The sequence below is a fragment of the Mastomys coucha genome, unplaced genomic scaffold (assembly GCF_008632895.1).
Source record: "Mastomys coucha isolate ucsf_1 unplaced genomic scaffold, UCSF_Mcou_1 pScaffold18, whole genome shotgun sequence".
Classification (NCBI taxonomy): Eukaryota; Metazoa; Chordata; class Mammalia; order Rodentia; family Muridae; genus Mastomys; species Mastomys coucha.
The window spans coordinates 42211470-42234000 of record NW_022196900.1 but is presented as its reverse complement, the minus strand read 5'-3'; the positions used below and the strand labels follow the sequence as shown (position 1 = coordinate 42234000).

Below are 22531 nucleotides of genomic sequence, written 5' to 3'. Positions count from 1 at the left end.
ATTAGAAATAATTGGCAGTTGAATTTTCTAGCACTGAGCCTTTCTCAGAACAATGGCTAGGCCAGTGGATCCTAACCTTCCTAATGCTTCCTAACACTTTAATATATTACTTCATGTATGGGGACCTCCAACCATAAAATTATTTCATTGCTACTTCAAGTGAAATTCTGCTACTATTATGAATATAATATAAATGTCTGATATGCAGGATATCTAATATGAAACCCATATGAAAGGGCATTTTGACCCCCAAAGGGATTGTGACCTATAGGTTGAAAACCATTGTCACTACTCTAAATTTAAAAACGGTTATTGCTTATTATTTAAAATCTCTTTCAAATTTAAAGAGAAAATTATGTTTAGCATCTTGAATCATAATAAAATATTTCACGTGTTCTCCCTTAAGAAGCTAAATACATTTAGTTTGAGTCTTTCAGTATTAAAAATCTGTCCTGAACTTGCTTGGTCAAAGAGTGTCTTGGTTAAATAAGATGCTTAAGAACCTGATTTTTTTTAGACATGCCTGTCAGAGAAATCTTTGGTGACTAATAACTGGTTTTATTTTAGTTATTTAACTGTTTTACTTACCTAAACTCTTTAAATTTTTACCTTATTGGATAGCTTATTAGTTGAAAGATAGTTAATAAAAAAGATAATAATTTTAAAAAGAGTGAGAAAGAAATATTATTGCTTAAGTAATAACTTGGTTCAAAAGAGTAATAATAGCCGGGCAGTGATGGTGCACGCTTTTAATTCCAGGACTTGGGAGGCAGAGACGGGTGGATTTCTGAGTTCGAGGCCAGCCTGGTCTACAGAGTGAGTTCCAGGACAGCCTGGGCTACACAGAGAAACTCTGTCTCGGAAAACCAAAACAGAAAAAAAAAAAAGTGATAATATGCAAGCTGGCACAAATGTTTGTCTCCTCAGGCACCTTGGAACTATACACACTGCTGGCCCATAATATAGACAAATACATTCAAATTTTATTTTATAATTTTAGTTAATGTTGAAAGTTAATTCAATATTAATTAGTATCTTGCCAACTTCTTTGATATTAAATTATTGTTAAATATAATCTTTGGTCATTTTGTGTACATGTAAACATTTTTTTCTGTTTTAGAGAAAACATAACTTTAAAATATTTAAGTGTGTAATACCTATATATGTATATATAATACATATATACATAGATGATAGATGGAAATAATGAGTTTGGTTTAGCCTCTTTGAAAGTATATGTAGGAAAGAAAAGCAAAAATAAATAAATAAATGAAAATGTTGATTTTAAATGTTCAGGATGAGGCCAGAGATTGCCCACTTGAAATTTTTAGAAGTGGCTATAGAAAAAAAGCAATCTACATGCAACTAGCCAATTTACATAAGCATCCTTCCGGAAAGATGGTAGGCTCTCAGCCTTTTCTGAGATAGCCTGTGAGTGGCACTCAGAATCTTAAGGCTTTGTGTGGAATTATCAGCTTTCAGAGAAAGCCGAGTCCCCTAGACACTAGCCTGTTGGGAGTCATTAGCAGCGTTGGATGTGGTGTGCCTGAACGAACATACATCCTGCTTTTTGAAATGCTAACCTTAACACGGGCATCCACTGATGAATGGATCAGTAAGGGGCCCCTGACGTGAGCTCATACGGGTCATGCTCCTCTCTTTCAAGGCCCATATTTTGAAATGTGACCCACTTATTTCTGAAGATAAATAGCACATTGAATTTCTCTTTAGAAGGCCCACTCAGAGAAGTTTAAAAGTAAACAAACAACTAGGAAACAACCCAAACCCTGCACTACAGGATAGGCCTGTAAGCCTAGTCCTCAGGAGGTTAAGGGTTCAAGGCCAGTCTGAGCTACCCAATGAGATTGTGTGTGTCCACCCCCCACCCCCCAGAAGTGTCCCCTCAAAACCAAGTCTCACAGAGTTGCTTCTCATGCACTATAGACTAAACACATCTTCTCTTTGAAACAGCAGAAATATGTCATCTGTTTAACAATGAATAAGTATGGATCTTCTCCTTTGTACAAAATATGGCCTGCTTCCAGAATACCTACTTTTTGTTGTATTTATTTTTTTTGTAGCATTGAGCTGAGCAGATCCCACCCACCCAGGACTCTGTACATCTCCTTCTGTCTGCTCAAGCATATTTTTTCCAGTTCTTTATAAAACTGTTTTTATTTTAAATATTGATGTAGTTTAAAGGCCCCTTCAGAACTATAGATTACATTTTCAGAACAAGAGTGATCATCCTGAAACCTTGGGATCTACCTCAGGCTGTTCAGAAACTGGAGTCTGATGGGGGAGTAGTCCACTTTTTAAAGCGCCGTGTTTTCAGGACAGAGTTAAAGCAGTTGGTCCCAAGTTTAAAGGCTTTTTGGCTGCAGTCACCATCTAGAAATGATCACAGAAGAGAGGAGGAAGAGCAAGCCAGGTTAGTGCTTTCAGCGAGGCAGCCTCTTTTCTATGGGAGAAGCAGTTATTTACAGCCTGACTCTACGAAGGTTAAAAACCATGATCTTCTAGTCTGTCCGCTCCCCACCCTCACCACCCCCCCTGCAACGCCAGATAAGTTTACTTTCTTAAGCATAAAAATAAGTAATATATCTTTTCAATAAATCTGCTAGCACTGTAGGGCAGCTGTTAACCAAACAGAACTGGATAGGGTTACCGAGAAGCGTCCCGGGGAGTAGAGCCGATGTGCAGATCTAGGGAGAATTTGTCTCAGGTCCTGTTCAGTGCCTTCTCCACCTTCTTCAAGTGCAGGGAAGTATTTCCAATGCCATGACTCTGAATTTTACATAAAACTCAAGCTCAATTTTGACTCTTTCTGAACAATGCCACTTTAGGAAAAGTACTGTTATTAATTTAACATGGAAAATGGGAAGCCTGGCAGCTTCTCTACCTGTCAGGGGAACACAGGGTGGGTCTCTTCTCCTCTAAACTGCATGTCTCCTGTTTTGCAAACTGCATGCTTTACCGATATTGATTATTTCACTCTGCACAGATGATTTGGTATGTCGCATAGAAAAAAAAGCGCATTTTTATTTCCTTTCTAAAATAATCTCTCTATTGAACATTATTAATGTTTTCTTTTATTTCAGCTCAATTTATATTCTAATACTGGCTAATTGTTATGTTCTAAGCACTTGTTTCTCTGTATGCTTTAATTAATAGAGAAGCATATTACAATAACTTTTTTTTTTCCAAAGGAAAAGTCTGGAAATTTTGCTTTATAGAATAATATTTTTTGTTTTGTTTTGTTTTGTTTTTTGTTTGTTTTGTTTTGTTTTTTAATTCTGTTTGTTTTCTTTAAGTTGCCTCTTGGGAAAGTAAGAGTAATGCCATGTTCAGTACTAGTTTGCATGTGTTCATTTAAATACTAAAAACTGTAGTACTGCTCGATCATATCTGACTGCTAGGTTTCAATTGACAGCTGAGGATTTGTGACTGGACCATGAATCAAAACGGCAGGCATTTATACCCCAGTACCAGTGAGGATACATTGGGAATTACTTGGCAAAGGTAACATTTTAATTATTTCCAACCCTACACTTACACTTAAAAATTACATGGCTAGAGTGTTTGTTTTAAATTAGTTGTGCAGAAAATATGTTAAAAGTTTTAGTTGTTTGGCTTTACCATCCCTATTTCCCTACCCCACTGTCTAATTCCTATTTAAACGCAACATCAAATTGAATCTGGGTCTATAGCATATGTTAATGATCATTGGAATTTCTCAATACTGTCAAATGTTTGGGGCAATTTATAACATTTTTGGTGGGAGTCAGAAGAGTGGAATTTGACATTTAGATTTAAGGGCCTAGAGATGAAGTCATAGCTTTAGGGGAGAATTTTCTGCTACCTGAGGATAAAACATTGGTTTTCTATATTATATGCATTTTCTCATTTTAACTCTTTGCTCTCCTGCTAACTCTAAGTCTTTCTTATATCAGTTATTCATCTTTCAGTGGGGGAAAAGACCAGAAGAGAAATTTCAAGTCGGTCTATTTAGTCATCATTTGCAGCGCCAGTAAAGTTTGGAGTGGAAAGATTATCAACTGTGTAGTTAAAGAAGAAAATTTAAATAGTTTTCATTTCTGTTTATGTACTGATGTAATTGGATTTATTAGATTGGCTAAGAAAATTATTTGAAAATAGTTTTGATATCCTCATATTTTTTGTTGTTTTTTGTTTTGTTTTGTTTTGTTTGTTTTTGTTTGTTTGTTTTTCGAGACAGGGTTTCTCTGTATAGCCCTGGCTATCCTGGAACCCACTCTGTAGACCAGGCTAGCCTCGAACTCTGAAATCCGCCTGCCTCTGCCTCCCAAGTGCTGGGATTAAAGAAGGCTTGTGCCACCACTGCCTGGCTGATATCCTCATATGTTTTGGTTTGAAGAAATACTTGTAAGGTAGTTGCCATATTTTCAGAGAAGCTTGTGTCAAATAAATAATTTATGGCATAATGTACATTACAGCATGGAGATGAACATAGGGAGTAAGGTAATCCTTGACTTTCCTGATAGTAGAGCCAACATAGTTTTGATCCTCACCCTGATTCTAATTGTCTGTTTTTAGTATTTGTATGAAACCAGTTGGTGAGATGTTAATTATAAAAGAGATGCTTGATTCCATAGTGGGTGATGGAACCTGCTGTGTGCTTATGGAGTCAAGTGTTCCTATTTACTCAGATAAAACCTAACAAGCCTAGCTGGAGTTTGTTGTTTGTTTGAATTAAGAAATTACATTTCAAAAAAAAAAAAAAAAGACATAAACTCAGTTCTCCCCCTAGTAAAATGACACTTTGACCCATCTAAAAAAAAAAAAAAAAAAAAGAAATTACATTTCTTCCTTTTCTATGTGTGTTTTGCCTGCACGTGCATCTGTGTGCCGCAGGCGTGCTTGGTGCCTGGAGAGGGCAGAAGAAGGCATGTGATACTTTGGAACTAGATTAAGGATGGTTGTGAGCCACCAGGTGGGTGCTGGGAACTGAACCACAGTCCCCAACAAGAGTACCACGTGATTTTAACTGCTCAGTCATCTCTAGCCCCGCACTCATTAGTTAATTTAACATTAACATTTAGTTAGTTTAACACTTAAGTTACTTTAATATGACTTTCTCTGTTTATATTGGTAGTAATATCACCTTTTAAATAAATCTATTGTTCTTCTCTAAGAAGCATATATTAGTACAGAAAATCCCAAATAATATATACTTACAAATGGAAGATAAACTTGATAGAAGTATCTTATAGAAGTAGTCTCAATGATTAATGATGCTTAATTAAAATGAATGAAAGTGGCTTTAGTCTCAACTAGTAAGCTATTTAAAGTTAATTTAATTAGATTTGATAACACAATGTTTACATAAGTTTATTAAGTAACAATCCTATGCTTCCTGCTTTGCCTATCAGCAGAATGGCCCAGGTTTACAAGGACAACAGATTAAATGGAAGATACTCATGCTTCTAAATGTTATTCTGGCTGTCAGAACTTTGTAATAAGTAGTTTACTGATAGGTCTGTACTTAATCTAGAATAGGAGAGTGTCTTTGAAGCACATTGAAAACAAAGTGATGTGAAATTTTGGTGATTTGGTTTGAGTAGTTCTGGAATTAGAACTTGGTATACCCCAAAAGAAAAGATAACCCACATATGGAAAAGAATGACCACAGTTGCTAACAGTCCTTACAGACTGTTCATCTTGAAGTTCCCATTCTCATCAAGAAAGTTGATGTGGGCAACAGCTTCAGATCATATTGAATCAGCAAGGGGGGGGGACTACCAGAATGTATTGATTTCATGTATTCCCCTTCTCCGAGGATACTAATCTTTCTTTGGATTAGTGGATAACCATATTGGATGGCCTGACTGACCAACAAAGCCTGGGAGTTCTCTTTGGGTTGCATCTGATCTTCTTGCCACATTTCAAGAAGGCACATAGTTGGTGTTTCAGGTGTATCTATACATTCTGCAGGGCTTCACTGAGTCACAGGCAGGGGTGGGAATGCTGTCCTAAGCACTGTCCCGGCCACACTCACAGCTCTTTGATTCTGTGTATGACAGTTCAAAATAAGCACGTGCAGGTGAGACATCAATCTGCCTTGCTTTGCTACCATTTTCAAAGACAGACACGACTGCAGGGCATGGTCTTTTGTCCCAGCATGGGGGAGGCTGAGGCAGGTGAGTCTCTTTAGTTTGAGGCAAGGTGTCCTGCACATGATTTATAAATGGTGCCCTGAAGTTGTTTTTAAAACTTAGTGGATTTTCATTTCTAGATAAAATACTGGGAAGAAAAATCCTAACTGCCCGTACCACTGTCACTTTCAAGAGAGATTGGGACAACCGAAGGTGTAGAGTCATTGTAGTAGTTGGACAATATTAGGGAAAGATAGATTTGTTCAGCCAGAGACATGAATGACTGAGCTTTGATATGGCAGAGGAAGACAGGCCTCAGTTCATACTTGTGGTAACTGTTCGTTTTTGTCATGGTGGCTGTTGTTGTTGATTATGTTTTGAATTAAAACTGAACCAGAATACTTTCCCCCTTCCTGTCCTCCCTCCAGCCTCTCCCAGCTACCCACTCTCCAATCCCCCATGTTCCTCTACTCTCAAGTTGATAGCCTCTTTTTCTTTGATTTTTGTTGTTTTATACACACACACACACACACACACACACACACACACACACACACACGCGCACAAATGTTTATACATAAAGACAGTCATGGAGACTGTAGACTACAGCCTATAGGTTGTGACCCCTTTGGGGGGGTTGCATATCACATATCCTGTATATCAGATATTTATATTACAATTCACTACAGTAGCAAAGTTACAGTTATGAAGTAGCAATGAAAGTAATTTTATGGATAGGGTCACCATAACATGAGGAACTGTATAAAAGGGGTCACAGCCATTAGGAAGGTTGGAAACCACTGCTGTAGATGGGAAGGCCAGAGCAAAGCACATATTTGGATTTGCTTTCTTTTGTTGGAATTGTGTGTGTTGCTGCCTGGTTTGTCTTGTCTGCTGTCTTTCCTGCCTGGACCACGTGCCCTCTTGATATGGTTCCATGTCAGATGCAGTTTCTTTGGAGGGCTGCATCCTGTGTGAGCTAGAGATCTGTTTGCCACATCTAACCCCATCTCAGAAAGTCCCTCTGGCACCAAAGTTGACTCTTAGGCTAAGTTTCCACAGACCATCTAGGTTACAATTTGCATGGGTTTTCTTGCTTCCACTTTAGCATTTGTATCTCTCTCTCTCTCTCTCTCTCTCTCTCTCTCTCTCTCTCTCTCTCTATCTATCTCTATCTCTATCTCTTTCTTTCTCTCCCTCCCTCCCTTCTTCCCCCCTCTTTCTGTGCGCGCGCGCGCGTGTATGTGTGTGTGTGTGTGTGTGTGTGTGTAACATGCATATGCACTAACAAAGCTAAGTAAGGGTTTCCTCAAATCTAGAGAAAGTGCAATTTCCTGCCTAAACAAATGTTTTGTTGCTAGGGTTGATACAGAATAAAATGCTGAAGGTCTCACTTCCATGTCAGTCGGTGGATTCACCTTCTAGGAGGATGATAGGTGATGGATTGCTCTAGCTAGGCACTGCAATGTTTGTTCTTTGTCCTCTTCCATACACAAGTTCTGTGGTTTTACATGTGTGAGTTGTGTGGGTGCAAACATGGAACAATTACATGCTCTCTTTAGACCCTAGCCTGACTCTTGCTTGCACTTTTGGATACGAAGGGACAGTGTAATTGAATGAAAAGAAAAGCTGAAGAACAATCTAAGAATAATATAAACATAAGTTATTTTAAAACACTGGATGGGTGATAGATGCAAAAGAGAAGCTGGATTTACCATTTCGTTTTCCCTTCTCGCCCTTTACCCCTTTACGAAAACGCAAAGCCACAAGTGAGTAGTTGTATGTGTCTGATGGCTTATATAAACAGAAGAAGTCTTTGGATGGCTAAAATAAACACAAGCGTGTTACTGAAGGATATGTTTACACAGACCATTTGCTCGGCCCCTGAAATAATGAATAAATGAAGATTTTTACTAAAATAATTGCAAGGATTTTTTTTCCTACTTATGCCGTAATTGAATGGCACAGAAGAGACTTTTATCAGTGGTTTTCCATGTTACATGTGTTCCCAGTTCCTCTCTATGAGCTGAATGCTTCATCCTGTCATTACTTTACACGTGTTTTTGTAAGAAATTGTCGTTTATTACTGCAATTCCAGAGAGTTGCTTGATTTCCCAAGAGAAGTTTAGCAGCCAGTAAAGGTTATTTGGATCTGGCTGGTCAGGAGGAGGGTAAAGTGAAGGGGCAATCGTGCATTTCATGCTCAGCTCAATAGTTATTGTAAAACACTGCTTTCTTTATAAAATGTATGTTCTCTATCAAAAGACTAAAACCCAAAACCTTAAGGGTCATTTTCAGTAGGTTTCAAACTATATTCACACATGTACATTTACGTAGAGAAGTGTCACATGTGATGCATGTATGTGTACAGTTCTGTTCCTATAGAATTAAGTTACCTTTTACTTCAGCATTATTTGGACTATCCCTGCACTTCTCCTAGGTTAGCATTTCCTGCTCGGGATTTCTTATCTTGACACAAAACTGCAGTCCAGCAGCTGGGTTGTTTCTGCAGTTCCTGGGATGGTGGGGGTGGGGGTGGGGAAGGAGGGTAGGGGGGTGGAGCTGGATTCCCATCTCTGAATCTTCTTTTCAGCTGTTAGCTCTAAAGTGTTCAAATGTTTATACAGCATTCTGGGGCCCTAGCACCGCTCCAGGACTAACAGAAATGCTGACAAGCTAGACTGCATAGGTGAATCCTTGGTTCAAGGCTGAAAATTACAAAATCCAAAGTTGCACATGAGCAGTGTTTGGTAACAGAGCAGCTAGCTGCTGTCGTCCTTTGCTTTGAACAGTCTCTTGGAAAGCAGTGACTTTCTGTTCTCATCAGTATCACTTGCACCTGTCAGAAGAGCAAAACTAAGGTCATTAGCATTTTATTAAAATTATCTGAAATGGTTTTCACACAAACACACAGTGTCTCTATTCTGGATATTGAGAGCTGTGTTGAGACATAATTTTCGCCTACCTTTCTCCATTTCTAAAGAGAGATTTGTCCAGCTGCCTGTTTCCTTTTTATCTAGACAAACTCTTCAGAACACTTCCTAAGAAATTAATTGTATTCCAGCCAGACTTGCATGCTGCCGTCCCACAGGAAATGGGTCAGCAATCCATTAAGATGCCATTAGATAATCTAATTTGGAACTTAATCTCTAAATTAACCATGCTCCATACTTGAAGCATACTTGAGAGGAAGAAAAAAAGTTTACGTTTGAATCGATAGGGGAGCCGAAGCGTGAAGAAGGCTGTTTGTTTTTTCTGTAGCTGTGGTCACGTCTCAAGCCGTCTGGTAACCAGGAGAAACCAGACATGATGTAATTCCAGATTGAACTTGAACTTCAGGGACTTAGCATGGGGGAACAATGGGCCATAGGAATCAATAATGTCCATTTTCCACATGATTATGTCTGGAGCTTTCCCGTCAACCTTTCTGGATGAACAGTGTGACCAAAACGAGATGATGCAGGGACAAGATGTTAGAGGAAAGAGAACAACTTTCTCCATGGTATTTTCAGAGCAGCACTGCAGATTCCAGCGGGATTAGAAAAGTTCCCACTCCACAGTAAAGTGGTAGCCCGTTCAGAGCACTCTTTGTTCGCCTAGGTAGGACAAACTTAATCTTCCGTTTCCTGTCAGATGGTTTTTGGCAGCAGAGCCAGAGAGGGAGGAGCAGGATTCAGAACATTCTCAAATGCAAACCTTACTGGTTAACCCTTTGTGGCTAAAGGAAGTGCGCTAAATGCAGACCTTGTTTGAAGACGGTTTATGCAAAGCACCGTGTAAACACGCACATTCTCAGCTGAGGAAGTCAGCTCCATCGCGGCCCACACACCACTACTTCATTGTCGTGATCGGTGATCGAGGAGCTGGAACTAGGTGTACTGTGAATCGGGTCATATTCAAATTATAGAGCCTAGAAACAAATATATTTTATAGGAAATGTTAGAGAAGTAAAGACAAACGTTTGTCGGATTTCCACACAGTGGATGATAATAATATTTATGTTGCTTATCAGAAAGTGTAGAGAGTGAGTTTTCCCTCCTTGTTTACTTCACTTTGGGAGCTCTCTGCACATGAGAACACAGTGAAAGGCCCAACATAAAGACAATTCTTAACTCCTTGACACCTTACTCTTCAGAATTTTGATATAAATAAGTCCTCTCCTTTAGAAGCAAAACTGTACAGATAATACTAGTGTTTGCTTTTAAGAAAAAATCATTTGTGAAAGAGTCTCCTGGCTTTTATACAAACTCACATTTCTCTTTCATTTAGTATGCCTTCGGTGATCCTCTCTGTGAAAGGCACTATTTTGGAGAACTGTTTTCTTGTAGGGAAATGTCTGTAGTTGAAGAATCACTTATGCAAATAAGAGGAGCAGTAACCCTTGTAACAATAGCATTGAAAAGAAGCCCAGGGGTGGTGAGGAATACAGACTAGAGAAAGGCTGGAAATCAACATGTAGGCTTCCCCGTGGCATGGTCTGGGAGGATGTAAATGACTACAGTTGGCCTGTATGTCTTTATATTTATAATTGGCAATAACATCCCATAGCTTCCTAAGTGTGTGTGTGTGTGTGTATGCATACATATATGCATAGGTATCCTGTAATTAATTTGTAATTAATAATCTTCATAATTTTCTATCATCAGTTCTTTTAGCTCTAAAATATGAGCAAAATCAAATCAAGTTGCTTTTAAAAATATGCTTAATTTGTTAATTGAGGGGAAGAATTGCCCTTTAAATCCTATTTACATTTAACTGTTGTAAGCAAGTAAGTTTTTGTGACTTTTTAAGTGCCCGGGTTCCCTTGTTGAAGGGCCTTCTAGCATCATGCGTGGAAGCCTCTATAGTAAAAGAGCAAAGGGTAGCAATGATCTAGTTCCCTGTACAGCTGCACTGTCCCCATATGAAGTCACTATTGCCTGTAGTCTTTTTCAGATTAAGTACTTCACTGGTATATGATACCAGTTTTTAACTTGGAAAGTATTTTCACTTACGCATGCTAAAGTGAACTCTCAATCCAGCATCCCCCAGAAGCAAAGCCATCTGAAACAATTGAATATAAACCAATGAGGTTTGACAGCCTCCTGTTTGATGTTATTTTCAAAAGTGTGGCTCCCCAAGGATTAACAATAAAAAAGGCTATTTACCTACTTAGTTAAGAAATAAATACATTTCTCTTTCATTACTATGAAGTGCTATTGCTTGCAGTTAGATTCATTCTATGAGCCACCTGCAGTTTATGATATTTGGTGTTTCCCAGAGAGCCCACTGGGGTCCTTTGCAGAGCAGGTAAGAGCTAGCTAGGGAGCTTTCTGATGCAGACTGTTACAAATAGTTATAATCATTAGAAATCATCTTGCATGCAAATAGGATCATTCAGATGGCGATAATGATCATTAAAAATGGGAAAAATAAATCAAAGAAATCCAGGACCTGTATAAAGCATGTAGTGTATTTCACTTTCACTCTGGCCCCATGTAAAAGGGGGCTCAAAAGCAAATTACTGTCATACATCCACATCTGCACATTACATAAAACAAAGGCACATATTATTTTCAGCTGGAAAGCAACTAACATTGGATAAATAAATTATAGTTAGTAATGTGGAAGTTGGGCTCAAGAATTATTCTTGGTCAGGAGTTCAGGAGTTCTCGTGCATCTATGTGTCGGCCATACGCCATTGGATACCATCTATAATTCACCTGCAGTAGAACTATAGGAACATGAAATTGAAATGTTTTTCACAGAGAGCTGAAGTAGAGTATGGGTAAGAATACAGATTCCAGGACTCCAATCCTGTAGCTAAGACCTGGGCTTCTGCTACCTCATTATAACGTACAGTTGGGCAAGACTTCAGACTTCCATCTCCTAATCCATAAACTAAGCATGAATGTTTGTTATTAGGGTGAAAAATCTTAAGGTAGGTCAATTGCATAGACCATGTATTGCAAAAATAATACTGGGTAAGTGTTATTATTGATCAGATTCCATCTTCTTTGTTCTAATATATTAATAGATTCAACCTGAAGCATGTTCATTTATTCTGTCCACTGATGTGAATGAGTTGTTTTTCACAAGAAAGCAACTCTTCTTTCAGACTATTTTTTTTTATTTAGTAGAGGAAATTCCTTCCTGCATGTTTTTGGAAAAGATATTAAAACCAACATGTTAGTAATTTATCAATAGAAATGTCCTTTGGCCAAAAGAATAACAGGTAACACCTGAAACTGGTGCAAAGTAATTGAAAGCAAGTTTTTCTCAATTACCATTTTCTGTGGTCTTCATGCTCTTGTCACTGTCTGTTAGCAATATGGCTACTTTAATTATACAGCAGACTTTATATGAACCTACCAAATCTTTGTTCTCTATTACCTAGTATTGTTCAAGTTTCTTAAAAGAGTACCTATAATCCTTGAAGGAAAATCAGTCTGTCAGTCTAAATGGCCAATAGTATGATTCCCCTGGAAAGTATTAGTATAATTAGAATGTTGACATTCTATGACCTAATATTGGAATGCTTAATTCATTATGAAATGAGCACCGATTAGTAGTTGCATGGATTGAGCCATTCTTCCAATACCTCTCACTGTTTTAGCACCTAAAGACTAATAGCTGAAGTATGTTACTTTGGTTCCTGCCACAACTGAATGACTTCATCTATGTTTACTTGACACCCTGTGGTTCTGGTTGGTAATTGTGGTAAAAGCTAAAGAACCAATCACTTTTGTCCTTAAAGCCACTGTCACAGGACGAATTTATTTATTTATTTTTGTAATGACCAACAGATGTTGTTTCGGCACCCTCTACAGCTTTGTTCTCTTTCATCAAGAGATAAAGAATCTATTCACTGTTAGTGGAACAACTACAGTTTATCCAGATTAAGAAATATACATAGAGTGAGTTTTAAAAGCATGGTTGGACAATGTATAAGTTTACCAAACCCTTGTGCTATATTACTGAGTGTATCTCAAGTTTTTGAGAGTTTCAAACCACTTTCCCTCATAGTGTTTGCTGCATAGGGTTTACCTGGGAACTACTTTTTCCTTCCCAAGAATACAGATCTAGAGAATTTGAGGTTTGTTGCCTCTGACAACCCACTTATTCACTCAGTACACAAGTCCCCATGTCAACCTTGTCTAGGTTATGATATAGTTTGTGTGGCATATGTAGAATTCATTGTCTCCTCAAGCAAACACCTTAAGAAAGTTCTGTCCCAAAAGTCCTTTCCAAGGTTGGAGTGACATGTGACTTTGTCAGAAAGCAATGTTGCATAGTGAAATGGCCATGGGACACAGACAGAATAGTTAATATCTGGGGGCTACATGGGAGTGATTGGCCTTTCTTTCCACATGAGAGTGGATACTGATGGCCATTTCAGGAGCTCATAGATAAAACACCAAAGATGACACCTTATGTTCACCAGCATGGCTATTATCTACAGTGTCTCCCTTCGTGGTAATTCTGTGAATTGAATCATTCATAGCTCTGTATCGTTTCTAATTCATTCTCTTCCCTGTTACCCTGAAACTCTTCCATAAGTAATTTGATAAGTTACTTCAATAAAGATGAGAGCACAGTGAAAAATGAATCAAGTCTGTCACCTCCCTGACTATATCCTAAGTCAAAGGAATTGGCTTATATGTCTTCTCTGTTGGGGAGAGTCAGTTTACGCAGTTGATCTTAGTAAAGTGAATATGTTTTCCAAGATATCCAACATTTTGTTTCTGGAATTTTAGCACTTGTGTGTTTTGAGTATAATATCTCATAATAAATGCCATCAGGATGAGCTGTGTTTTGTTTTCTGATACTGCCAAAATCTTCTGACCTTTTAATCCTGATTTTTCATAGATATATCCTTTTCTTACTACTTTTGTTTTTTTAGTGGTTATGGGTAGCAAATGTTTTCTAGATATATGTTATCAGATTTGAGTAAGATTCATCTTTAGTTTATCCATAGGTGATTTGACAAAAATCTAATGACAACAAAATAAATACAGCTTGGAGATCCATATTGTTATCTTGGAAAGTTTATAAATCCTTTTAGTTTTGTTATGAACCTCTTACCAGTCAAAGTATAGACTTCTAAAAAATTGAACATACAAAAATTCATACAATTTTCACTCCACCATGAAGACCAAGATATATTTTGTATGTACCAGGTAAATGTTAGATGTTGATATTCATTTGAATTAGGGGATCACAGAGTAAATGGTGCTTATACATTCTCAGTGAAGAACTATGAAAATTTAGGTGTGTTTTTAAATTAAGTGATCTGATTTGGTTTAACTTTTCACGTTGTTACATAGGCTTTGAGTTACTTTTACCATGATCCCCTCCCCCACCCTCAAGGGAACTTCTGTCAAAACTCTAAAGAATGTTCCTTATAATTCTGAACTTAACCTATGAATTGGTGATAAGAGACTTGTAAAACTCATATATGAGGTCTGCATAGTGTTCATGTTTGAGATTTATTCTGCCCTAAAGATTTGTTAATAGTATCGACAAATGTACTAACCTGCAGTGTCTGTATGGCCATAATGTAGTCTAGGAGATTTAGAAGGCTTAACTAAACATTTAAATTAAATTTGGTACACATTCTACAGCATGAATCGTCTGTGTGATGAGCAGTCATTTATCCTGGATTCTCATTCTTTCTCTAAGTAGTTGGTAGATTTCTCCTTTTTGGACTCACCTCTGTCTTTCAATCATTAATACACTCTCTCCAAAGCATGGGATCTCTAGATGATTCTGAAGCTCCTCTAGTTGGGGATTCTTCTTGATTTCACAAGAGAGCTTGCTTGTGTTGATGATGTGTTTTACTGCCAAGGATTAGGACTTTCTGCTTTTGACATGTATGCCTTACTTTACATTAAAAAAACAACAGATGGTTATTTTGTAATTTCCGTTATTGTTAAGAAATAGTAACATGTATAGCCAGACTCTATAAGGATAGATAAGGCTGGGCCATTTTTACCTCTGTAGCATTTACCTTTCAGTCAGTAAGATAATTGCAGATAACATGATTATGATATGAAGTAATAAATGCTGTAATAGGACTCTGTACAGAGTGCCATGAAGCACAGTGGAGGTGAAAATAAGTTTCTTGGTACATTATGTAACTTTGTTCCCAGTCAATGCTACAAACTACAGAAATAATTCTGAAGATATGTGTAGGAAGAGAGAAATATGTGAAAAACAGTCAAGTCTCTCAGAAAAGATTTCAGTAAAAATATGCACGCTTTAGAATTGGGGTAATTCAACAACTAAGGAAGACTTGTAAATTGGTGTGTGTTATTTTTCTGCATAAACTTGGTACGGAGCATCTCAATTTTAAATTCAGAGATACTTGGATGACAACGTATTCATAAATAAAAGGTAATCAAGGTCAACACTTTAAACTTAAAAATATCTCAGTGTGACTGAAGCCAGTGATTTGTTGTCCAAAACTCAACTGCCACATGCTAAACATGTACTAAATTAAATGATTAGCCAAGTGAGAGCTGGGTTTTGCTGCTGTTGATCTGGTCATCTAATCAATCATAAAATCCAATGTGAAAAGGAAGTCACTGGTTTCTGTTGGTGCATTGCCGAGCAATATGTACCTAGACACGTGGAAATAAGCCATGAGCCATGTTATATATCGAAATGTCTTCAGAGTAAAAAAAAATGTTATGTGTCTGGTTTTTGAAATTGAAAAGTGCTTCTTTGTATTAATTGCCATCCTGCTTTCTGTGCCTTTAAGGGCCAAACCTGAACAGATAGGCAGGTCTAGATTCCTAACTACAACAGTACCCATCTCACCTATGGTTTCAACAGTAGAGGAACTAAGTAAAACTTAAAACGTGGAGCATATGCCACGCCAGACCATTGCTAAACTGGGGACAGAACTGTCTGTGTGATGTTTCCATGGTACAGTGATACAGCTGCTGTGTGGCTGACATTGGCGCCAAGTTGAATATCAGTATAAACAATGCCACAGATTAGGTGTATCCCAAAATGTCTGGGGTGGGGTGTTTTTGTGGAGCTGTAAATCTGGCATTCCTTTTCTCTATGTGATTCTTTTATGAAAAATTATCCCAGGGGCAACTAGAGAATTCTTTTTTCAAACATGTTTTTAAATCCCAAGGCCAATATAGGCTGACACACACAGCTGACTGGTAAGAGACGGTGCTGCTATATCAGGCCTCTCCCCTTTTCTTTCTTGTTTTCCTGACTGCATCCCAAATGTGCCATCATTCCTGGTGGTAAAGTCTGGGAATGCCCACGCTCCTGTTGCCAGCCAATTGAGGGAAAAGGAATTGAAAGGGAATCTTTGGTTCTGTCTAAGGAAATTATAGAGAGCAGGAAAACACCAGAGACCCCAGCAGCCCCCGAGCTGCACCCTCCACAATGGGCCTTTGCACAGAATGCAACCAACTGGGCTCCATGCAGTCCAGGATAGACATCCATTTGGTTGTCTAAAACTCCTCATAATTAGGTATTTCACTATATGTGCACATGCCTGAAAATGTACAATTTTCTCATGTGAGAGAAAAGAATATATATTTCATTATGTTTTCAAATGTATGTAACCCAACAGGTAGATAAACCCCTCTTACCCAGAATGTCTTGTGAATTAAAGATTAAACACACCTAATGTATCTAACAAACTACAATAGTCTAGTATTGCTACAAATTTATGCTTTTCGTCTTTTTTCTTTGAACAGTGAGACTCATATTGCATATAGTGCATTGAAATGGGTCAGACATTTAAAAAAGAATATCATTAATTTACTAGAGTTCAGCAATTGTGAATGTAGTTTATTTTGTGTTTTTCTGCATATTAGTTAGGTCTTTTCATGGAAGCAAGAAATCATATAGATTATACCTGTATGATGTATATAATCTAGAAGTTATCACATGTGTGTATATATATGTGTATATATATAATATATGTAACTTAGCAAAGTCAGTGCATGCTATTACTTATTAAATTTCATTAAAATTTTGGTTTAAAAAGTTAAAAATATATAATACTTGTAATTTAATACATTTTTTAATTTATATTTATGATATGGCTGGAGATTCTAACATTGTTTTCTTTTCTTTTTTCCTTCTTTTTTTTTTTTCTTCCCTTCTCCTCTCAACAGTCCTGGTACCTGGGCTAGCTTGGTTCCTTTTCAAGTGTCAAATAGGACACCCATCTTACCGGCAAATGTCCAAAATTATGGTTTGAACATAATTGGAGAGCCTTTCCTTCAAGCGGAGACAAGCAACTGAGGGGAAAGAAACACAACCATAGTATAAGAAAATTAGGGGAAAAACACCCAACAGAGGAAAAGAGGAAGACTGGACAACAGGGAGAAAGGAGACAAACTGAAGAAAGAAGACGATAGACCAGCATTGCAGCACTTACAGTCACTAATTCCCTTAAGGTTGAGACTATAGTGACAGGAAAGGGTCAATGACATCTCACTGATGCTAGACTGCAGCCCCTGCACCGTAGCCTTTGTTACATGAAGTCCGCTGGGAAATAGATGTTCTGTCTCTATGACAATATATTTTAACTGACTTTCTAGATGCCTTAATATTTGCATGATAAGCTAGTTTTCTTGGTTAGTATTCTTGTTGTTTACGCATGGAGTCACTATTCCTGGTTATCTCAACAACGAAGGCTAGGAGGCGGCGTCAGAGGTGCTGGGGACAGAGCCATGAGCCAGCCATTTTATAAGCACTCTGATTTCTAAAAGTTAAAATTATATATATATATATATAAAATCTCTGTAGCCTTTAGTTATCCGTACAGATTTATTAAATTTTGGCCCTTAACCCAGCCTTTTCCAGTGTGTAACCCAGTTTGAAATCTTAAAAAGGAAAAAAAAGAAAAAAAGAAAAATAGGGAAAAAAAAACGTTTTGAACTCAAAGGCTCTATGGAAGAAATGCCTCTATGTGGGTAAAGGGTTACCTCTGCATGCAACAGTAAAAATTAATATAATATTTTCCCCACAAAAGAAACACTTAACAGAGGCAAGTGCAATTTATAAATTTATATCTAAAGGGGAATCATGATTATAAGTCCTTCAGCCCTTGGACTCTAAATTGAGGGGATTAAAAAGAATTTAAAATAATTTTGAGCGAATTTATTTTCCCCTCAGTTTTTGAGGGCATTTAAAAAGGCATTAAATCAAGACAAATCATGTGCTTGAACAGAAAAAAAATAAAAAATTAAAAAAAAAAGTATTGAAAACACAGCACTTAGGTTGGCTTAGCTGCAGCCTCCTCAGAGGTCGCATTATTTATTTAAAATTACTGGTTGCATCAAGAACCCATAGGGTGTAGCAAATGGTTCTATACAATCTGCATCGTAGAGACAAAGAGGCAGGGAAATCCATGTCACAGGCTGGGGATGCCAGGGCGTAGGCTAGGAAAACCCACTCTTCAGAGAAGTGCCACCAGGGTGCTGGGAACATGCATGGTGCTTTCAGACATTAGCCTTGTTCAACACATTTCTCCTATTGACAGATCTATAGTGTGCATGGGCAGACACATGTTGCCTCTATGTCTCTTAAAATTTTAATTAAAAGTACTCTTTCCAGTAATCCTAATTTGCACGAAGATATAATGTCCACATTACGTGCCTTGCCTTGAAATCTAAAAAACAAAAGACAAAAAAAAAAAAAAAACACAAAAGTGACATCACTACACTTGTTTTGCTGCATTTATTATCGTTTTAAATCTTTACCATTTTTATGACAAAATATTTTGTACTCCAGACGAAGAAAAATGTGTGACATCATGGATTTTTTAGACAGTTACACCTTTATCTCACATTTATAAAGCATATCATGGCTGTGTATAGTTGCCGCTTAAAAATTGTAATCGACCAGCAATATTTTCAGTATTTTGGTGTTTTTTCTATTAACCTTTCATGTTTTTCATCTTCCAATTAATATTTGGGGGGAGGGGTTTCAAATTTATACGAATTATGCAATACCAAGTTTTGCCTATGTAGGTAGTGCTTTTAGCTGTATTGGTTATTATAGGTAAGTACACAGATTTTAAAAAGAAGTAATGTATGCTTTTTTGTTTGTTTGTTTATTTGTTTGTTTGTTTGTTTTAATTGACCAAAGTGGGTACTGCTATTTTTGCAGTGTGATGAGGTCCTTTTGTGTACTGAGAGATGGACAGGGGATTTTTTTTAATATACATATATAAATATATATATATTCAGGGGTGGGAGGGAGGATTTTTAACCCTTTACAGTGTAGCAGTGAAGCACTGCACCCTGAGATGGGCCTGGGCTGCAAAGCGACTGTTCTGCCTACTGTGACAAACTTCAACTTAAACAGGTCCCCCCCCTCTACTTTCCCACCTGGGGTGCAAGCTGAACTCATTTCTGGTTTCCAAGCTGTGAAACCAGGGAGAAAAAGCAAGCACAGCGAAGCCTCCTAGAGGCCAACTTAGAAAAACTGCCCTGTCTTATTTTAGTTGTTCTTGATAGTTTTTTACTGAGAGTTCTGAAACCACAGTGAAAAGTGAGCCTGTCTCATATTTGGCAAAGACATTTCTTGAAGTGCCCACATAGCAGATGCTGGCTGTTTCACACTTTTGAGTTTAACACAGGGATAAGCTTTCTTCTACCAAACACAGTCACCCATCTTGAGGGAGAGCTCCCCATTCCCTCCCAGCCCCATTTCATTTTGTTAATGACAGGATATGATGTTCCTGTGACTTACTACTTCAAATGGATGGCGTTGCACTTAGGATTTTGTTCTTTGACATCCAGAAGGTTGACTAGAGAGAGGGTTGTTCTTCTTGAATGTATTTGGACTGATAGATTAAAATCAAAGTTCAGGTTTTAAGGAACAAAAATAAATCAATCCTCTTCTTTTACCTACCCCTGTAAACTGGAAAGTAGAACAGAAGGAACTATAGAATTCTAAGCAACTAATTTTCCTGTGGATGAATTAAGCATGTTTGATAATGATGGGGGGGGGGCTTCTTTTGAAGGAGTGGTACTTCAAGTGTATATTTGAGTTAATTTCCCCTGAGGACTAGGTGAATGGAGACCAATTTTATTTCGTCTTTCCCTCACCTCCACCTGGTCCTATTGAGTGCATCCATTACTCCCAGGAGACCTTTCAGAATTAGTGACAGACACAGTTGACTGTCAAGAAGCTCCACCCCCACCTCAGGCCCTACCCTAGTAAATAAACTGTCAAGTGTACGCATAGCAGATCATTTAATAGTGAGTACTTGAGAACAATGCTCAGAGGCCTGAGAATTGTACCTGACTAGTCCATTCAGTTTCATCTCCACATGCTGCTTAGCACAGTGGGATTCTAGGATGCAGGTTCCGAGAAAGGCCAGCCATGTCTGTGATACTTGCTCTGCAGAGAACAGATCCCCTCAGCCAAGCTCTTCGAGTCTTGCTGACCTGTTTGCTGAAGAGTGCAACCCTACAGGACACAGTATTCTTTCCAGGCAATCCCCTCTCCTTGTCACCAGTGAACGAACAATTCTTGCTTAAGTACATGGCACACTGTGGGCATCCCTGCCTGCCTCTTGGATACAGAGGCCTAGGGAAAGTGTTCCTTTTTTTTTTTTTTTTAATTTTTATTTTTTTTTTTAAACCTAGTTCAATGTTTCTTCTTTTCTTGAGATAAACTTATTAAAAAAAAAAAAAGCACTACTATAGAAAATCTCAAATCCACGTTTAGCCTTCTATTTTTTTTAAAACCAGGAAGTATATTCTGACGAAGGGCCCCACTTTTGCAGGTCTTGCACGCCCCTTCCTTACCCAGACTGCAGAGCTTCGGGATGGTGAAGGTCACCCAAGGGCATCTGTAGGGGGTGGTGTCTCCAGCCACCAGCTCATGGCACTGTCCAGCCTTTGTTGTATTGCTTTGCAGCCCACCGCTCACAGTGCCTCTGAAGTGTGTTTTCCCAGAGTGACGTGAGCAGTCGAGACTTGCCTAAGGGGGAAAAAAAACCTGAGAGGCAGTGAAGGAGACTGTACATAAAGACATGGCAAAACCTTAAGTATAGCAATATAGTTATCGGGTAATGTTCGGGTGGGCAGCTCCATTATAAAGTATGTGAATGAATCTGTGAAGCTGCGAGTAGAGAGAAGAACGTGGTCTTCTTAATGAACCGCCTGCCTTGTAGACAGTAATTTGTACACTGTATAGTTTTGTTAAGAATTTTTTTTAAATTAAAATTCCCATGTTTGTAAAGCTAACTTTTTAACAATTATAATGGAACTATATGTTGTTTCCATTTTTAAAGTAAACAAGAATATTCCTTGTTTAGAGACTGGACTCGAGTTAAAACTCTCCAGGCTCGTAAGTTATGTATTAAAAAAAAAAAAAAATCTGTCCATGTTAGGAGATATTTCACAGATTCCTGTGCTTAAAAAGCATAGGACGCTAATCCTTTAAAAAAAGTGTAAATGGAGAAAAGTTATATTTTATGAAGGTTATTTTGTTGTATTTAGTATTGGAAAAGTTGGTTTTCAGAGCATTTCAGAATGTCGGAAGCACCGCTGTCCTTTTATTAGTATATAAGGCCTTTTAGCAAACGTTTTCTCCTTTTTTTTTTTTTTTTTTGTGATTATTCCATGATGGTATTTAAGGTTAAGTTTCACAGAGCATTCAGGATAGGCAGAAAACAAAATAGCGCTATGTCTCACATACCGTGTCCTCAGGGAGCAGAGTCTTGGATTTGTGACTTGTAGCTTCAAAAGGCCTCAGCGGCAGAGACTGCACGGGAACATCTTGAGCAGCGAAGCAGGGCATGTTCTCTACCCAGACGCAGATTCTGTGTACCGTGTGAAACGATGAAGGCTGCAGAAAGTTACCCCACATCAGTGGACAGTATTCATTCTCCATGAAACAACTCTACAATCTTGCTGGCAGATAGGCCCCAAGCATGACATTCAATATAGTTTACATGTTCCTGTCAAGGTCTTTTGTTAACATTAACCAGCTGCATGCTTCCTGGACTTTCAAAATTGGGGCTTCTATATTTTTAAAAAAAAAAAATGTGCAGGCTATTCAAGTTCAATAGTAAAAACTCAAAATTGAATGTTCTACTCCATGCTGAAGGAGCTGAAAACTGCCTTCATATTTTGCACTTTCTAGGAGTTGCCCTGTTTTTTTTTTCTAATTCCTTAAAATTGTGTGGGTGGAGTGGATCCCTGCACTGGGGGAATAACATGGACCACTGATTTTGCCCTTTGACCCTGCACAATGACCTTTGCATCAGCCAAACTCATTGCCATGACAACTCTTTGTACTGTGTCGTGCCACAGATCTGTTGGTCACATTGTTAATAGTAAAGGGGACAAGTTGGAGACGGTCAATTTTTACATTTTTTTTTGTTGCAATTTTTCTTCAATGGTTGTAAGTAGTTTTTT

At 38.0% G+C, this 22531-nt stretch overlaps 1 protein-coding gene across 7 annotated transcripts in view; it reads left to right on the top strand.

Annotated features, from left to right (window-relative positions):
- Nfib (nuclear factor I B) overlaps positions 1-22531 on the top strand; it is a 219664-nt gene that overhangs the window by 195826 nt on the left and 1307 nt on the right. For 4 of the 7 annotated variants that reach the window (XM_031377749.1, XM_031377744.1, XM_031377743.1 and 1 more), the window contains 2 exons: positions 3434-3522; positions 17264-22531. The exon at positions 17264-22531 is cut by the window's right edge and continues 1307 nt beyond it. In XM_031377749.1, the coding sequence (XP_031233609.1) occupies positions 3434-3522; positions 17264-17393 (219 nt within the window). In that variant the 3' untranslated portion in view covers positions 17394-22531. The remainder of the gene's footprint in view (positions 1-3433; positions 3523-17263) is intronic. The other 3 variants (XM_031377750.1, XM_031377748.1, XM_031377747.1) reach the window with 1 other exon arrangement.